Source organism: Magallana gigas, chromosome 8 (assembly GCF_963853765.1).
Source record: "Magallana gigas chromosome 8, xbMagGiga1.1, whole genome shotgun sequence".
NCBI classification, from domain to species: domain Eukaryota; kingdom Metazoa; phylum Mollusca; class Bivalvia; order Ostreida; family Ostreidae; genus Magallana; species Magallana gigas.
In genome coordinates, this window is record NC_088860.1 from 40,963,488 (window position 1) to 40,978,945 (window position 15,458).

At 35.8% G+C, this 15,458-nt stretch overlaps 1 protein-coding gene and 1 pseudogene across 1 annotated transcript; one reads left to right on the top strand and one right to left on the bottom strand.

Moving 5' to 3' along the window:
- Nucleotides 1-10,208: 10,208 nt before the first annotated feature.
- LOC136269779 (putative nuclease HARBI1 pseudogene) lies at nt 10,209-13,732 on the top strand (annotated as a pseudogene).
- Nucleotides 13,733-14,368: 636 nt separating this feature from the next.
- Nucleotides 14,369-14,749, bottom strand: LOC136271001 (nuclear apoptosis-inducing factor 1-like). The gene has a single exon (XM_066070060.1). It carries the CDS (start codon nt 14,747-14,749, stop codon nt 14,369-14,371), a length of 381 nt encoding a protein of 126 aa, XP_065926132.1.
- Nucleotides 14,750-15,458: the final 709 nt, after the last annotated feature.

The window sequence follows — 15,458 nt, forward strand, 5'->3', positions numbered from 1 at the left end:
TTATATATAACAAATTAGAAGTATCACGAAGTTCCCCGATTAAATTGACGGGACAGTAAATAACGAGTGACCCTAATATGAACAAAGTTTATTAATGTATATGATAATGAAACATAATATGCATATATGAAAAAAGAGACGATGAATTTGGTATGCTTCTTCATAACGCAAACCAAATCACAGTATAATGATATTAAGAAATACATGTATAAGCGGCTCGTGGGCCTCATTGCTCACACGGCATTAACGGTTGACCTTATCGGAGTTGTCAGCATTTGTATTGATATGGTTATTTGCTCAGTCTTGTTGATTGTGTATCGATAAGGCATTAAGCCTGATATCATTATTATGCATGCATTGAAGATTACATGTATTTCATAATGTTTACGGGTTTGGTGCTTGTTGTAAATGGGGAAGGATCACGATTGGATATATAGCGCGGTGATAGGGGTGATGGATCCAAATCCCGATAACGAAAACTCGGACCCTCCTACTACCCCCCCCCCCCCCCAAAAAAAGAGGGGGAAAGTAGTACCAAACTAGGGCTCCTGGGCCAGACTGCAGACTGCCAGCTTGTGGAATGTGTGACGTCACAGGAATGTTGAGTATTTTTAGCACAGACTTGGTCAGTCTGATACGTCACAGATACCCTATGGTATTTTTAGCTCAGGAATGCAAAATATTTCATAGACTGATTCTACTAGGTTTTGCAGACATTTGCATCATGAGTATTTTTAGCTCGGACTTTAAGGAATGTACAATATTTTCATAGCCAATCTAAAACATGTGAGAGAAAGGAATGCGGTAAAGACTATAAGTACTTGCATGCCACACTTTTTCTATATCATTTTTACTTGAAATTTTAACGATGGAAGACGCTCACCGAAAGATCCTGAAAAGAAATTATTCATCGTTAGTTTTGAGAAATGTCTCCTGAATTAGTTGTTGAAGAGCTTTATAGGAAAAGACAGTTCTGTGCCACCCATCCCTCTTATAAGAAAATAGAAGGCATCCTCACTATCCCTCAAATTGAATTATATAGAAGATATCCCTCACTATATAACGAGTATTGAGGGATGACTGATAAGTAAGTAGGTCACTGGTCATTTAAATCACCTGTGCAATCGATCGGGTGGAATGTTTGGATAAACCCTGGAAAACATGAGAAAGAGAGTAAATGTGGAATTGGGGCACACTAAACGGAGGTTGCGTAAGATGTGTGCCAAACCAAACTTTCAATTCTTTAAGATATATAATGAAGATTTGGTGGCGGTCAATCTTAGAAAATCAAACATTGTCCTTAAATCAACCCATTTATGCCGGCTTCTGTATACTCGACCTCGCTAAGCTGCTCATGTTTCAGTTTCATTATGACTTTATGAAATCCACTTATGGAGATACAGCTAGTCTTCTTTGTACCGACACAGATAGTCTTTGTTATGAAATTCAAATAAACGATATTTATCAGGACATGTATAAACATCTCTACCTCTTTGATACCAGTAATTTTAACAAACACCACTTTCTGTATTCCAAAACGAACTGTAAAGTTCTTGGAAAAATGAAAGATGAATGTGGGGGAACACCGATACAAGAATTTATTGGACTAAGACCTAAAATGTACAGTTTGTTATACGATGGCCAAGAAAAGAAAAACTGCAAAGGGAGTGAAAAAGTCGGTGATTGAAAAAGATTTGAAACACGAATCTTATAAGCAAGCTCTCTTTGATCATAGTTCTATGAAGCAATCACTGAATATGAAGGAATGTGAAGTCTGCATTGTATTTAAAGAATATTTGTTACCTTAATAACATGATAAAGGAAATTCCAATAAAGTTAAAATAGATAAAAAGCAATATGTTCACAATGCAGTTGCATCATTCAAAGTGACCATGAACTGGAAGGAACACCTAAAACATATATTTTTTAATGTGAAAAATCCCATTAGCTATGCAGGTCGTACGAAAATTTATCATTATTTAAAAAAAGGAAGCAAAATATTCAGTAGGTTTGAGTGCTATCAAACAATGGCTGCAAGGCATTGATGCCTACAGTTTTCAACGTCCAGAGAGATATATTTTAAGACGAACAGAGTCATTTCCCAGGGTTTAGACTTCCTTTGAGATGGAGATTTAGCCGACGTTTCAACACTTTCAGAAGACATTGATATAATATAATATATAAAGTATTTATTCATCGCCATCGACGTATTCTCAAGATATGCTTGGGTTAAACCTCTGAAAAACAAACTCCACGGTAGTGTCATAGATGCTTTAAATGGCATTTTTTAAAACGGGACGCAAGCCTAAAGAACTTAGAACAGACAAAGGGAGTGAATTAAAAAATCAAGGGGTCGAAGATTTTTTCAGAAGACAAGGAGTTGATCATTACGTTACACATAACGTCACTCATGCCAATTATGCCGAGCGGTTCATTCGAAAGTCATGATGTATCGATGTTTCAAGACATCTACATATAATTTCTTCCAAGTCACCGCTTCATTGGTTTTATTTATGTCTCTAGGTGATAAGCCATTTAACGATCTGTGTGGCCGACTGTTATAATTTCTAACAGTCTGTAAATCTGTATGTTCTATTGTGGGTGAAATATCGATACATCATGACTTTCGAATGAACCAGTGTTTTCAAAAAGAAAGCGTACTAACCACGTAAGCGTTTCAAATTTAAAATGGGAGACTATGTAAGAATATAAAGCACCACGCACATATTCCTGCGGGATTATGAACAGAAATGAACAGAAGAAGTTTTTATAATACACAGGAGATTCTTACGTCAAGGGATACCAGTGTACAAAATTACGGATTACGGCAACGATTCCATCGAGGGAACCTTTTATGAATCTGAGCTTCAAAGAGTCAACAAAACCAGACACGACTTGTGGAAGATTGAGAAAATCTTGAAACGGCGCAGATGAAGAGGAAAGGTAGAAGTCTTAGTAAAATGACAAGGGTATCCAACGAAGTTTAATTCCTGGGTACATGAAAGACAGCTGCAAGATATATAAAGAGTCTATTTAACAACTTGCCATCATTTTCAACCCTGCAGTTATGAAGCTAACATCATGCTCTATCTGCCAGAGAAATTTTTCACGCCCTGATAATCTGAGGAGACATTTACGAACTGCTCATGGGAGCAGTGAACCATATCCTCAAATGTCTGCACCGTATCCTCAAATCACTGAACCGTATCCTCAAATCACAGAACCGTATTCTCATCAGGATTTCACTCCTCCTCCTCCTCCTCCTCCTCCTCCTCCTCCTCCTCTTCCTCCTCCTCCTCAGGATTTCACTCCTCCTTCTCAGTACCTCACTTCTTTAAAAGAGAATATGTTATCAGAAAGCATGGAGGATAAGTTTCAGTTCGTGCATCCCTTCACCATGATCGTTGCGGGACCAACTATGTCGGGAAAATCTACATGGATCAAAAACTTACTACTTTTTAATAAACAGCTCATAATCCCCCCACCTGAAAGAATTTTGTGGATTTATAAGCGATGGCAACCCCTTTATGATGAGCTTAAGTATTGGATTTCAGATATAAAATTCATTCAAGGGATAACGGAGGACATCAAAACAGACAAGTTTATTAACTCTCGCGAAAGAACGCTGCTGGTTATTGATGACATGATGAAGGATGCCACCCAGGACAAGGAAATTTGTGAACTATTTACGGAGGGTGCTCACCATCGCAACCTAAGTGTGATCTGTATTATGCAAAATCTGTTTAACAAAGGAAAGGAAAACCGAACAATGAGTTTAAACAGCCAGTACATAGTTATCTTTAAAAATCCAAGAGATCGACAACAGATTGCAACCCTGGCACGACAAATGTATCCTGGAAATTCAAAGAAGCTGTTGGATGCTTATGAAAATGCAGTGTCTTTTCCCTACGGTTCGTTGATTTTGGATTTAAAACAAACAACCCCAGAATCGATGAGATTTCAGACAAACATATTTGAACCCTACATAAGAATGGTAGACAACTCAAATCATCACTTGACAGCAGATCGACAAAGTAATTGGACGTCTGTAAAACCCGCTCCCCACAGATCAAATCCGATTGAAGAGATGGCGTACCAACATAGACCGGGTACTCAGGAGTATTATTATCCTCCCTCCTCTAATTCTTGGGCTACACCACTAGATGCGAGAACTGTACAGACAAGGGAAATCGATGAGAAATATCCATCCTGTTCAGAATGTGGTACCATGTTTGCCAGCACGTATGATTTACAACGACATACCAAAAATGGTTGTCCAATGGAAGAAGAAGAAGATGATGCAAAGTCTGAGGTTAGTGAGGAGGATGATGACAGTGGATTTACACTCCTAGTCAATCAAGTACTGGAAGAAAATCAATCTCAGTTCGACAGAAAATTGGATCAACTTATGGATGAAAATTCCAAACTCACCTGGCATGAAGCTCGAGAGGAAGTGAGAGATATGATGCTACCGAAAGACAGAGCTCTGCTTTTCAGAAAATACAAACGTATTCTCATGATTACATCTAACCTAAACAAGAGCAAACTGCATCGTGCTATCCGAGAAGAAATAATAGCTGTGATGGAAAATACCGATATAGATGTGGAAACTGCTATTTCTCGCGTTCTTAATAAGCATAAACAAGACTTTGATGAATTACTTGAAATTGAAGATATTAGTGATGATGAAGAATCTGATGAAGAATCTGGTGAAGATAAAGAGTCCGATGAAGAGTCAGGTGACGAGGAGCAATTAGAAGACTGAATATAAGTGGCATCCTCAATAGTTCAAATGGGGAGGAATAAGAACTCAATGTCAAGTTCCAATTTATTATTGATATCAACAAATATTGTACACATACAAATTGTAAACATTATTTCAATTATGCATATATGGAATTAAAAAAAAGAAAAAAAAAACCCATATATATATACACTGTCGTTATTTTTTTTTTAATGTAAACCCATCTATACAATGACAATTATTTCAGAGGTATCAAATGGCTCTATTTTTTAATTTTTTAATGTCCATGGGTATCCGTGTGTATACCTGTATCAAGTACATAACATCATATAGACTTGAGTTGTTTTACGTATTGACACAGAATACAATTGGTGGGTGACACTTCTTCTTTCTCTTTTTTTTTTAATTCACACATTCTGCAGACATTCAATGCATGATTAAGTTGCTTTAAGTATACCGGTAATAATTCAGAAGTACAAAATTTTATTTGAGAGAGAGAGAGAGAGGGGAAGGGAGAGAGAGAGAAAGATAGAGAAGGAAAATTCAAGTAAAAATTGGATTCCAGATGTTTTCAATGAGTATCAAAAATCTCATTTTCACCTTTTTTGTAAGAAATAAATTTCTGTGTTTCTTAGAAGAGCTTTAAAGACGACATTGCATAAGAAACACTCAACTGTTTCTCAGTACACCTTGCTGTGTAAATAAAGTACTTTAACCAAAGAAAAATGATATTAAGGATATCTTTGCTTTTACCAAGGATGCCTAGAATGAAAGTTTTCTTGGTAAATGTAACCTTAAAATTGATTTTTTCTTCTAAAAAATCACAATCCCACAATATATGTTCTATAGTTTCCTCTTCTCTGTGACAAAAGGTACACATTTTAGAGTTTACTTTTTTAATTTTGAATAAAAAAGGGTTTGTTGCTAAAATGTTGTTAATTATTCTGTATTGGAACCATTGAAGTTTACATTTTTTTGTTGTTACAAAAGGTAGTTTATGGATTAATTTCCATTCCATGTCCTCTATATCTAATAATTCATTCAACCTTCTTTTACCTGTTGTCACAGATATTATTGTTTAAAATATCATAAAAGAACTTTGACTTTTTACATTTCATAACTTTATATATGTTTTCTCTGATAAGCGGGTTTGCTAATTTTCTTAAAGTTTGGTTTTCACCCAATTTTCTGATGTATGTCTGCCACCTTGATTAACCGCAGATGTTATGTTTGTATAAAAAATCTTTACCCGCTGTCTAATAGTGGGACCAAAGTTAAAACAATCTAAAGTTTGCTGTATAAAATTCCAAGATCAGGTATCAAAAGCCTTTTCAAAGTCGATAAGCAATAAAAGACCGGGAATTTCTTAATCTTCGGTATATTGCATTCTGTCAAATATTAACCTTGTGTTTTCTCCAATATATCTATAAGACATAAATTCAGTTTGATCTGGATTTATAAGTTTATGTAAATATTTTTTAATCTAACAGCAATACACCTAGATGCAATTTTGTACACAGTATCTTATAGAGTTATAGGACGCCAGTTCTTAATATAGTGTCTGGCTTTGTCACCTTTAGATAGCAAAGTAATTACACCATGTCTTTGTGTGACTGATAATATATTATTTTTATATCTATAATTTATAGATCTAACAACAAAAAACACCAATGTATTTCCAAAAAACCTTTAAAAATTCTGAAGAAAAACCATTCAATCCAGGTAATTAGCTTTCATACTAGAAAGTGTTTTTGATGCCTCACTAAAAGTAAATTTACCCTCTAAAGAATCTGATTCCGTTTCGGACAGTTTAGGAATGTCAGCATATATTAATTCATTATTTAAACCAAAGTTGACATTATCTAACTTGTGTTCATATAATTTTGTATAAAAGATTTTAGTTTTAGTGGTTGACACTTCTTATCATATTCATTGAATGCTTCATAGAACTATGATCAAAGAGAGCTTGCATCGGTGTTCCCCCACATTCATCTTTCATTTTTCCAAGAACTTTACAGTTCGTTTTGGAATACAGAAAGTGGTGTTTGTTAAAATTACTGGTATCAAAGAGGTAGAGATGTTTATACATGTCCTGATAAATATCGTTTATTTGAATTTCATAACAAAGTCTATCTGTGTCGGTACAAAGAAGACTAGCTGTATCTCCATAAGTGGATTTCATAAAGTCATAATGAAACTGAAACATGAGCAGCTTAGCGAGGTCGAGTATACAGAAGCCGGCATAAATGGGTTGATTTAAGGACAATGTTTGATTTTCTAAGATTGACCGCCACCAAATCTTCATTATATATCTTAAAGAATTGAAAGTTTGGTTTGGCACACATCTTACGCAACCTCCGTTTAGTGTGCCCCAATTCCACATTTACTCTCTTTCTCATGTTTTCCAGGGTTTATCCAAACATTCCACCCGATCGATTGCACAGGTGATTTAAATGACCAGTGACCTACTTACTTATCAGTCATCCCTCAATACTCGTTATATAGTGAGGGATATCTTCTATATAATTCAATTTGAGGGATAGTGAGGATGCCTTCTATTTTCTTATAAGAGGGATGGGTGGCACAGAACTGTCTTTTCCTATAAAGCTCTTCAACAACTAATTCAGGAGACATTTCTCAAAACTAACGATGAATAATTTCTTTTCAGGATCTTTCGGTGAGCGTCTTCCATCGTTAAAATTTCAAGTAAAAATGATATAGAAAAAGTGTGGCATGCAAGTACTTATAGTCTTTACCGCATTCCTTTCTCTCACATGTTTTAGATTGGCTATGAAAATATTGTACATTCCTTAAAGTCCGAGCTAAAAATACTCATGATGCAAATGTCTGCAAAACCTAGTAGAATCAGTCTATGAAATATTTTGCATTCCTGAGCTAAAAATACCATAGGGTATCTGTGACGTATCAGACTGACCAAGTCTGTGCTAAAAATACTCAACATTCCTGTGACGTCACACATTCCACAAGCTGGCAGTCTGCAGTCTGGCCCAGGAGCCCTAGTTTGGTACTACTGGGGAAATGGATGATTTGTACACGTATGGATGGATGAACATGTATATATGGATGATTTGTACACATATGGATGGATGAACATGTATATATGGATGATTTGTACATGTATGGATGATGTGTACATGTATGAATGGGTGTACATGTATATGGATGATATGTACATGTATGGATTTGTACATGTATGGATGATTTGTACATGTATGGATGGATGCACATGTATAAATGGACGATTTGTACACGTATGGATGGATGCACATGTATAAATGGACGATTTGTACACGTATGGATGGATGTACATGTATATATGGATGATTTGTACATGCATGGGTGATGTTTATAGATGATGTGTACATGTGTATGGATGATGTTTACATGTATATGGATGATATGTTCATGTATGGATGATGTGTACATGTATGGATGATTTGTACATGTATGGGTGATGTGTATAGATGATGTGTACATGTATGGATAATGTGTACATGTATGAATGATGTGCACATGTATGGATGATTTGTACATGTATGGATGATTTGTATATGTATGGATGGGTGTACATGTATATATGGATGATTTGTACATGTATGTGGTTGATGTGTACATATATGTGGATAATGTGATGAACTACGGCATGTGTATGGGGGGTTAATTAATACATGAAGAACGCAAAAAATGTCGAATAATTGAAATATGTGAACTAGTCATGTATGGATGATTTGTACATGTATTGGTGATGTGTACATGTGTATGGATGATGTGGACATGCGTGTGGATGATGTGTACATGTATGGACGATTTGGACATGTATGGATAGTGTATGCATGTATATATGGATGATTTGTACATGTTTAGATGATGTGTACATGTATATGGATGATGTGATGAACTACGGCATGTGTATGGGGGGTTAATTAATACATGAAGAACGCAAAAAATGTCGAATAATTGAAATATGTGAACTAGTCATGTTAATGTATACCCATAGATGCAGTCGTAAAATTTATCTACAACATTATCTTTGTACTTAGAATTATGAACACACTTCACAGAAAATAAAACACCAAAAACATCTGTATAGATAATACAATTTTTAATAATTTCCTAAACTTCATATTCATAATTCCGGCACATAAATATCATTCTCCTGCCAAAGATCAAGCACTTTTGATGGTCAAATTATTGATCATCAATTAAATTGAGTTTGAAATCATTGCACTTTTATAAAATATAAACAGCATTGATTTAAAGTATTTTCATTATTAAGTGCGTGTATTTTACTCTCCCCATGCATTCCATAGTTTAAAATGAAATCCATTTATTTCTCTTATCTATGTAGATAAAGTCAACATGCCTAATGCGTTGCTAAAACATCTTTAACATGGCGCTATACATGTGCATGCCTCGAGTACTTGATAATAACAAGAAGTGTTTATAAAAGTCTATACAATATCTCATGTTCCGATTCCTTTTCACTTTCGAAGAAATACCGGTAGAATATATATACAGACCAATCAAACCGAGTCATTAAAAGCCCCTTTGATGTAGTTGGAGGTTTCTATATAGGTCGATGATTTGCTTGACATTAAAAGCAACAGATGTTCCCCAGCCACCCCCCCCCCAAAAAAAATGATAACGATATAAATAAGTATTCACTATTCATTAACCATTTATTAATAGTGGCAAGCATTGGTCCACTCATAACCTATTTATCCATCATCCATCTATCCATCCATCTGGGACCTTATTCACAAAGCGTCCGTAACGTTACCGCACCCGTAAACGTTGCGGAAACGTTCCGGAATGTTAAATTTGGTATTCACGAAACTACCGTAAATTCCGCACCCGCTAACGTTGCGGAAAAACTCCGTAAACATGTGTCTATTTTACGGAAGGTTATGACTATCCGTAAACCTTCCGGAAGTGGGGCACTTGTTTTGATAGTATTTTATTTATTTATTAATTTTTGATTTTATCAATCGCATTTTTAATGTGATATAAAAAAAAACGTTTAATATATTTTGACGTATTTTAAAAACAGCCAGCTGCCTCATCTTTAAAATAATCCTTACGTTTAAATGACATAATAATGAATAATATAAAAATATTGAGTTAATTTTCAAATTTCACAAGTCTAGAGGTTCTTTCACGATAATGTAAGATTTGTATGTCTTCATTTTCCAAAGTTCGCAAATATAACGTCATTTATTACTGTTACGTTATTTGTGACGTCATTTTCAACGCAATGGTGTTTCAGATAATGTTTTAGCCTTCAAATAACAGAGTATCCATTAGAAAATATAGGGTATTTCGAGATCGGTCACATCCGTTAGATATCTATGATGACGCTGAATTGATTCGACGGTACCGAATGCCAAGACACTGCATACTCGATTTAATCGATACCCTATCAACTGACTTAGAGCCTCCAACGATGAGATCTCGCAGCATCCCTGCATCACAACAAATATTTGCAGCGCTCCGCTACTATGCGACAGGCTCATTTCAACAGGTATATATATATGAACAATACTAATCGTAATGTTTCTAGATACTTGCATGTACTATTAACATTTTGCCAATAAACTAAAAAAAATACCTACAGACATGTTCACGAACCTTTCCTGAGATATGACGTAAGTGTGTTCCTAAGCTTTGAATTTGGAAAAAGGTTAGGAACATCCAAATATCAACTTAGGACTTCTTAAGATGTAGCTCGATGGTAACTTATGAACATCTAAAGTTAAAATATCCTAACCTACTACAATCATTCGACTTATTATTCACATCAATTCATACAGATAGAATTTAAGAGACTTGTGCAGGGAAAAAAAACATTAAACATTTTGCCCAAAAAATTAATACAGTTTATTCAACAATACGGATTTTTTAAAGATTATTTCTCAGTATGAAGAGTTAAAAATTAAGAATGATTACGCATGGCTAGATGTAGATTTACTTTTTAACAAAGGACATTTGAAACAATTTTGGTCTATGCTAGAAAAAAACACCAATAAATATAACTTACTTAGTGTATTAAAAATACATGTAAAAGAATAACTTTCTGATCCCAGAAAATAAATGTTGAATTTGTCAGCTCCCAGGCAGGCATTAGCAACGGAGAAGTGGAGAGAGAGAGAGAGAGAGAGAGAGAGAGAGAGAGAGAGAGAGAGAGAGAGAGAGAGAGAGAGAGAGAGAGAGAGAGAGAGAGAGAGAGAGAGAGAGAGAGAGACTTAAGTGCCCTTCTCGCCATAGTTATGTTAAATTAAACGTACATGATAGATGAAGGGGGTTAATTGTAGTTTTTTTCTTCCAATAGAATGCTTTCTTTGGTAATCCATTCGGGATATGAAGGTAGCGACATTGCACAAAAAATACATAACCCGCGTTAGCGGGTTATGTTATTTTTTTCTGCAATGATCGCTACCTTCATAACCCGAATGAATCATTAAAGAAAGCCTTTTATTGTTTATATTAATATCTTTCTTAAAGCTAATTGATAAATTGATTATGAAAAGTAAGTAAAATTTACTAAATTACTGTTAATGTACGTAAGTACATTAGCTATAATGAAGCGCATTGAAGTGGTAAAGATGTTCGTTTGAATGGAATGTCCTAAACTTTGTATCGAACGTCAATTGTTACATAAGACACGCCCATTTGCTTTATAACGAGTAAAACAGTATTCTTAACAATGCTTTCGGAACCGCTCATCTTCTAAACAACACAAGCAGGGATGCGGACCCTTGAAATGTGGATACAAGCTGGATCCCGATATTTTCTCCGTAAATATTTTCGATGGCCCGCGCATATCCCAGTTCCATCAACAAACTGCGAACACAGCAACAAATGCAGAAGATAGAAGAAGACGAAGAACGTAGCTTACCCCTCTAAAACAAAAAACTGAAACATGTGCATAGATGTTGTAAAATAAACTTTTCGCAGCAAAGTACCGTCGTTAGATACATGTATGAGTACACATAAATATACATGCATAAACAGTCTACTACATATATAATATTACCTTAAAAATTTAGACATTTTTGGAAAAACGACCACTTTCAGTAAAAAAAAAATTGTACCGTCTTTAAAATTTCAGTAGTTTGTGTATTTGTCAAAGGATCACCCCCCCCCCCCCTCCCATAACAGTAAATGTACATCTATAACACCCCTGCGAATGTGTTCGGAATGTTTTCTTTATCGTTGCTAAGTACGTAATAAATCCAGAGGTGCTCGAATAAAAGTTCACGAGACTACACCGAGATTTGTTCAGTTCCTGTGAAATTTCGAGCGGAAGTATAAGTGTTCGGATAATATTCTCAAAATACGTAAGTACTGGTCGTTTTTCATATCATATCCTACTTTAATTTATGTTAAAACGGGAAAAGCTTTTAAGATGTATGTCTTATTTCACCATCTAGCAGTTATTGATATTAAACGATAATATTCAGAACAGAGTTATCGTTCATTTATTTGCAATACAGTTCATGTAACAGGAAGTTCAAAACACAAATTTGTCACTGAAAATACTTTTATTTTGAACAATATCACTGTTTTTGAACATAGTTGGAAAGAAAAAAAAGAAAGAAAGAAAAGAAAGTTTTTGTGTATAATGTGCGTGTGTGAGATTCCTGCTAGTGTTGTTTAGAAGATGGGCGGTTCCCAAAGCATTGTGACACACGATGCCTACATTTACATAGACGTTCGATACAAAGTTTAGAACATTCCATTCAAACGAACATTTTTACCATTTCAATGCGCTTCATTGTAATAGAAACAGCCAAATCGTCTCCTGTGAGACTTTGATTCTGACATCGTCATGATTATTTCGTGCAGTCCGTGATTTTTCCTAGGTCATTGTAGGTTTGGACCAATCGATAAACAGGGCGTGTCCTGTCATTTTCTTGTCAGTTTCAGCCGCTGTAGATTTCGACCAATCGATACACGGGGCGTGTAGCTTTCAGTCTGGCTGTTTCTATAAAGCTATGAATTAACTATAAGTTTCCGTAAGAAATAGAAGGAATAATACTTGTTGAATATATATATATTATTGTGTAGAGATTTCATCTTCGCGCTTGCGCGGGATATCATCTAGTATTCCCAAATCATGATCAAAGTTGACACCTCATGTAGGCAGGTAGCATTGTTGTTGTTCCTTTTTGAAAGTAGGAGGTCACACTTATCCAAAATCTTGAAAACCCGATAAAAACAATCAGTAAATCATCATAGTCTGCTGGGGAAAGGACTTCCAATGTTATGAGAATATTATATCTAGTTTGAAGTACTATTCAGCTTTCCCAACTATTTCAGAATAATGTGTTTGTCCTGTAACATAACAATAAAATTAAAACTTTGATTGTGCTTTAACAGGTTATCGGAGATATCTCTGGATTGAGTCAACCATCCGTTTCAAGAATTATTCAAAAAACTTCAAAACTTTTATCTCAACGAGCCAATGGCTGCATCAAGTTCCCCACAACCCCCGCAGCCCAGTTAGCGGTTAAGCAAGGCTTCTCCTCAGAGTTCAACATGCCCAACACTTTAGGATGCGTGGATGGGACTTTAATTGCAATAAAGCCGCCAACAGAGAGAGAAGATGCATACGTGTGCAGGAAGGGATACCATGCCATCAACGTCCAGGGTGTGTGCGACCACCGGAAAATACTTACCAACATTATTGTTCAATGGCCAGGCAGCACACACGATGCCTACATTTGGGGTAATAGCAGGCTGCGAGAATGGTTGGAAGGTCAACCTTACATTGGGCATCTGCTGGGGGATCACGCTTACCCTTTAAAGCAATACCTGATGACACCGTTAAGGAATCCCCACACGCAGGCTGACCGTGCCTTCAATGCCGCCCATAAAAAGGCCCGACAGAGGATTGAGGACACATTTGGGCGGTGGAAGAGCAGATGGATGTGCATACACAAATACGGTAACTTTTTCAAACATTAAATTGCAATGATGCAAATGTATATGAAATTGACGATGTGCACTCAGTGAAACTTCCTCCTTTGGGTGTGTTTAATGTTACTCCTTGACTACCCTGTCCATCTTGTGAGGGACTCTCTCCAGAGATGGCTTTGCTGGGTGTGTGTAATGCTACCGTAACGCCTTGTCCATCCTGTGAGGAACTCTCTCCAGAGAAGGTTTTGCTGGGTGTCTGAATAGAATTTTTGATTGAAAAAAGTAATGCTCGCACACTGCTAACAATGTTTCAGGGTCACAAAGTTGGCAAAAATTAAACGTGACTTTTTCCCTGTACAGGTGAATCTTGATAATTCGAACCTCGTGGGAACATGATTAAACTTCGAGAGATCACGAGTTCAAGCCATCTTGTGTCACCTTTGTATAATATTTATAGAGTACCTCATAACAATTCTGTATAATTATACCCCTAATAAGACATACAATGGCAATAAACAAATAAATATAAAATACTCAAATGTGTTTCTTAATAAACTGCATGATTCAAATATTCGATAATATGAAAGCTTTAAAAGTACATGATGTAGCCTAGTAGCAAATACAGGAATCATTTACGACATTAATTTTTTTTATAAGGAACACAAACGAGGTAATTGAACGTTGTTAACTTACAAGGGGAATCATTGTGTCGACATAGGAGCTGAATCCGAAGATTCGCTCCTCTCCCATTACTGACACAATGTCCTCTTCTATTGTGCTAAGCGGCATAATATCTAACTTCCCGCTCCCCGTCTTACACCGCTCTTTGTGTACGGCAGATGCCCTCTTCTTGGTCCCCCTCTTCACATCGTCCCATTTCTTTTTTAATTCGTCAACCGTTCTTGTCGAGAAAGATACCGCGTTGACGGCCTCCATCACTTCGAACCACGCTTGCTTCTTCTTCGAGTTATTGATTACATCACTGAATTTTGAATTTATGATGTCCGATCTTTCCTTAACACCCTGCACAAGCAGTTCAATTTCTTTCTCGCTGAATCGCGGCATTTTTCTTTCTATCCTCCATGATCTCGCAGCGTTGTTGTTTTAGTGACGTCATTTTTACGTCATGACGTCACAATTTGAACCCTCATGCAAAATATCGAGGTTTTATTTAAAAAATCATTACTTATATTTTATGATATTCATACTTTTGTTTAACTTTGAATCATGAAGTATGTTAAACTAGAGTTTAAAAAAAATAGGAGTTTGAATCTGTTGATTATAATATAACAACAACAAAGTGGGTATATCCCTCTAACAATTTTTAGAATCGGTAGGACAACAAAGAAGTGCCTTTAAGCAAAATAGTCCCTATACTTGCAGAGTGTATATACATTTATTGGGACATTTTAAATCAGAATGCTTGACACATGTCAGAAAAGAGGATTTGCAATTTTTAAAACAAGTGTCAAAATTGAATTATCATTTGAAGAAAAGAATTGAAATTGTTTGATGTACACCCTTTCCAAAACTGAGAAATTCCCTACTTTTACTTTCATTTTCAGAGTTGTTCAATACAGACGCATTTTGCCGGAAAACGAATCTGACTTCAAAACACGAAATTTTAACAGGAAAGAGACAATTTGATGAGCTTTCATTCAAGAGGTCCTTCGTTGCTGAACGAAAATTAGGGCCGGAGCTATGAACCATAACGTTAACATTACCGCCTATGGAAAATGCATTAGTGGACTATACCCAAGTATTCAATATGACA

Coding starts and splice junctions, on each gene's coding strand:
- LOC136271001 (XM_066070060.1), bottom strand. CDS start 14,749: ATGCCGCGATTCAGCGAGAAAGAAATTGAACTGCTTGTGCAGGGTGTT.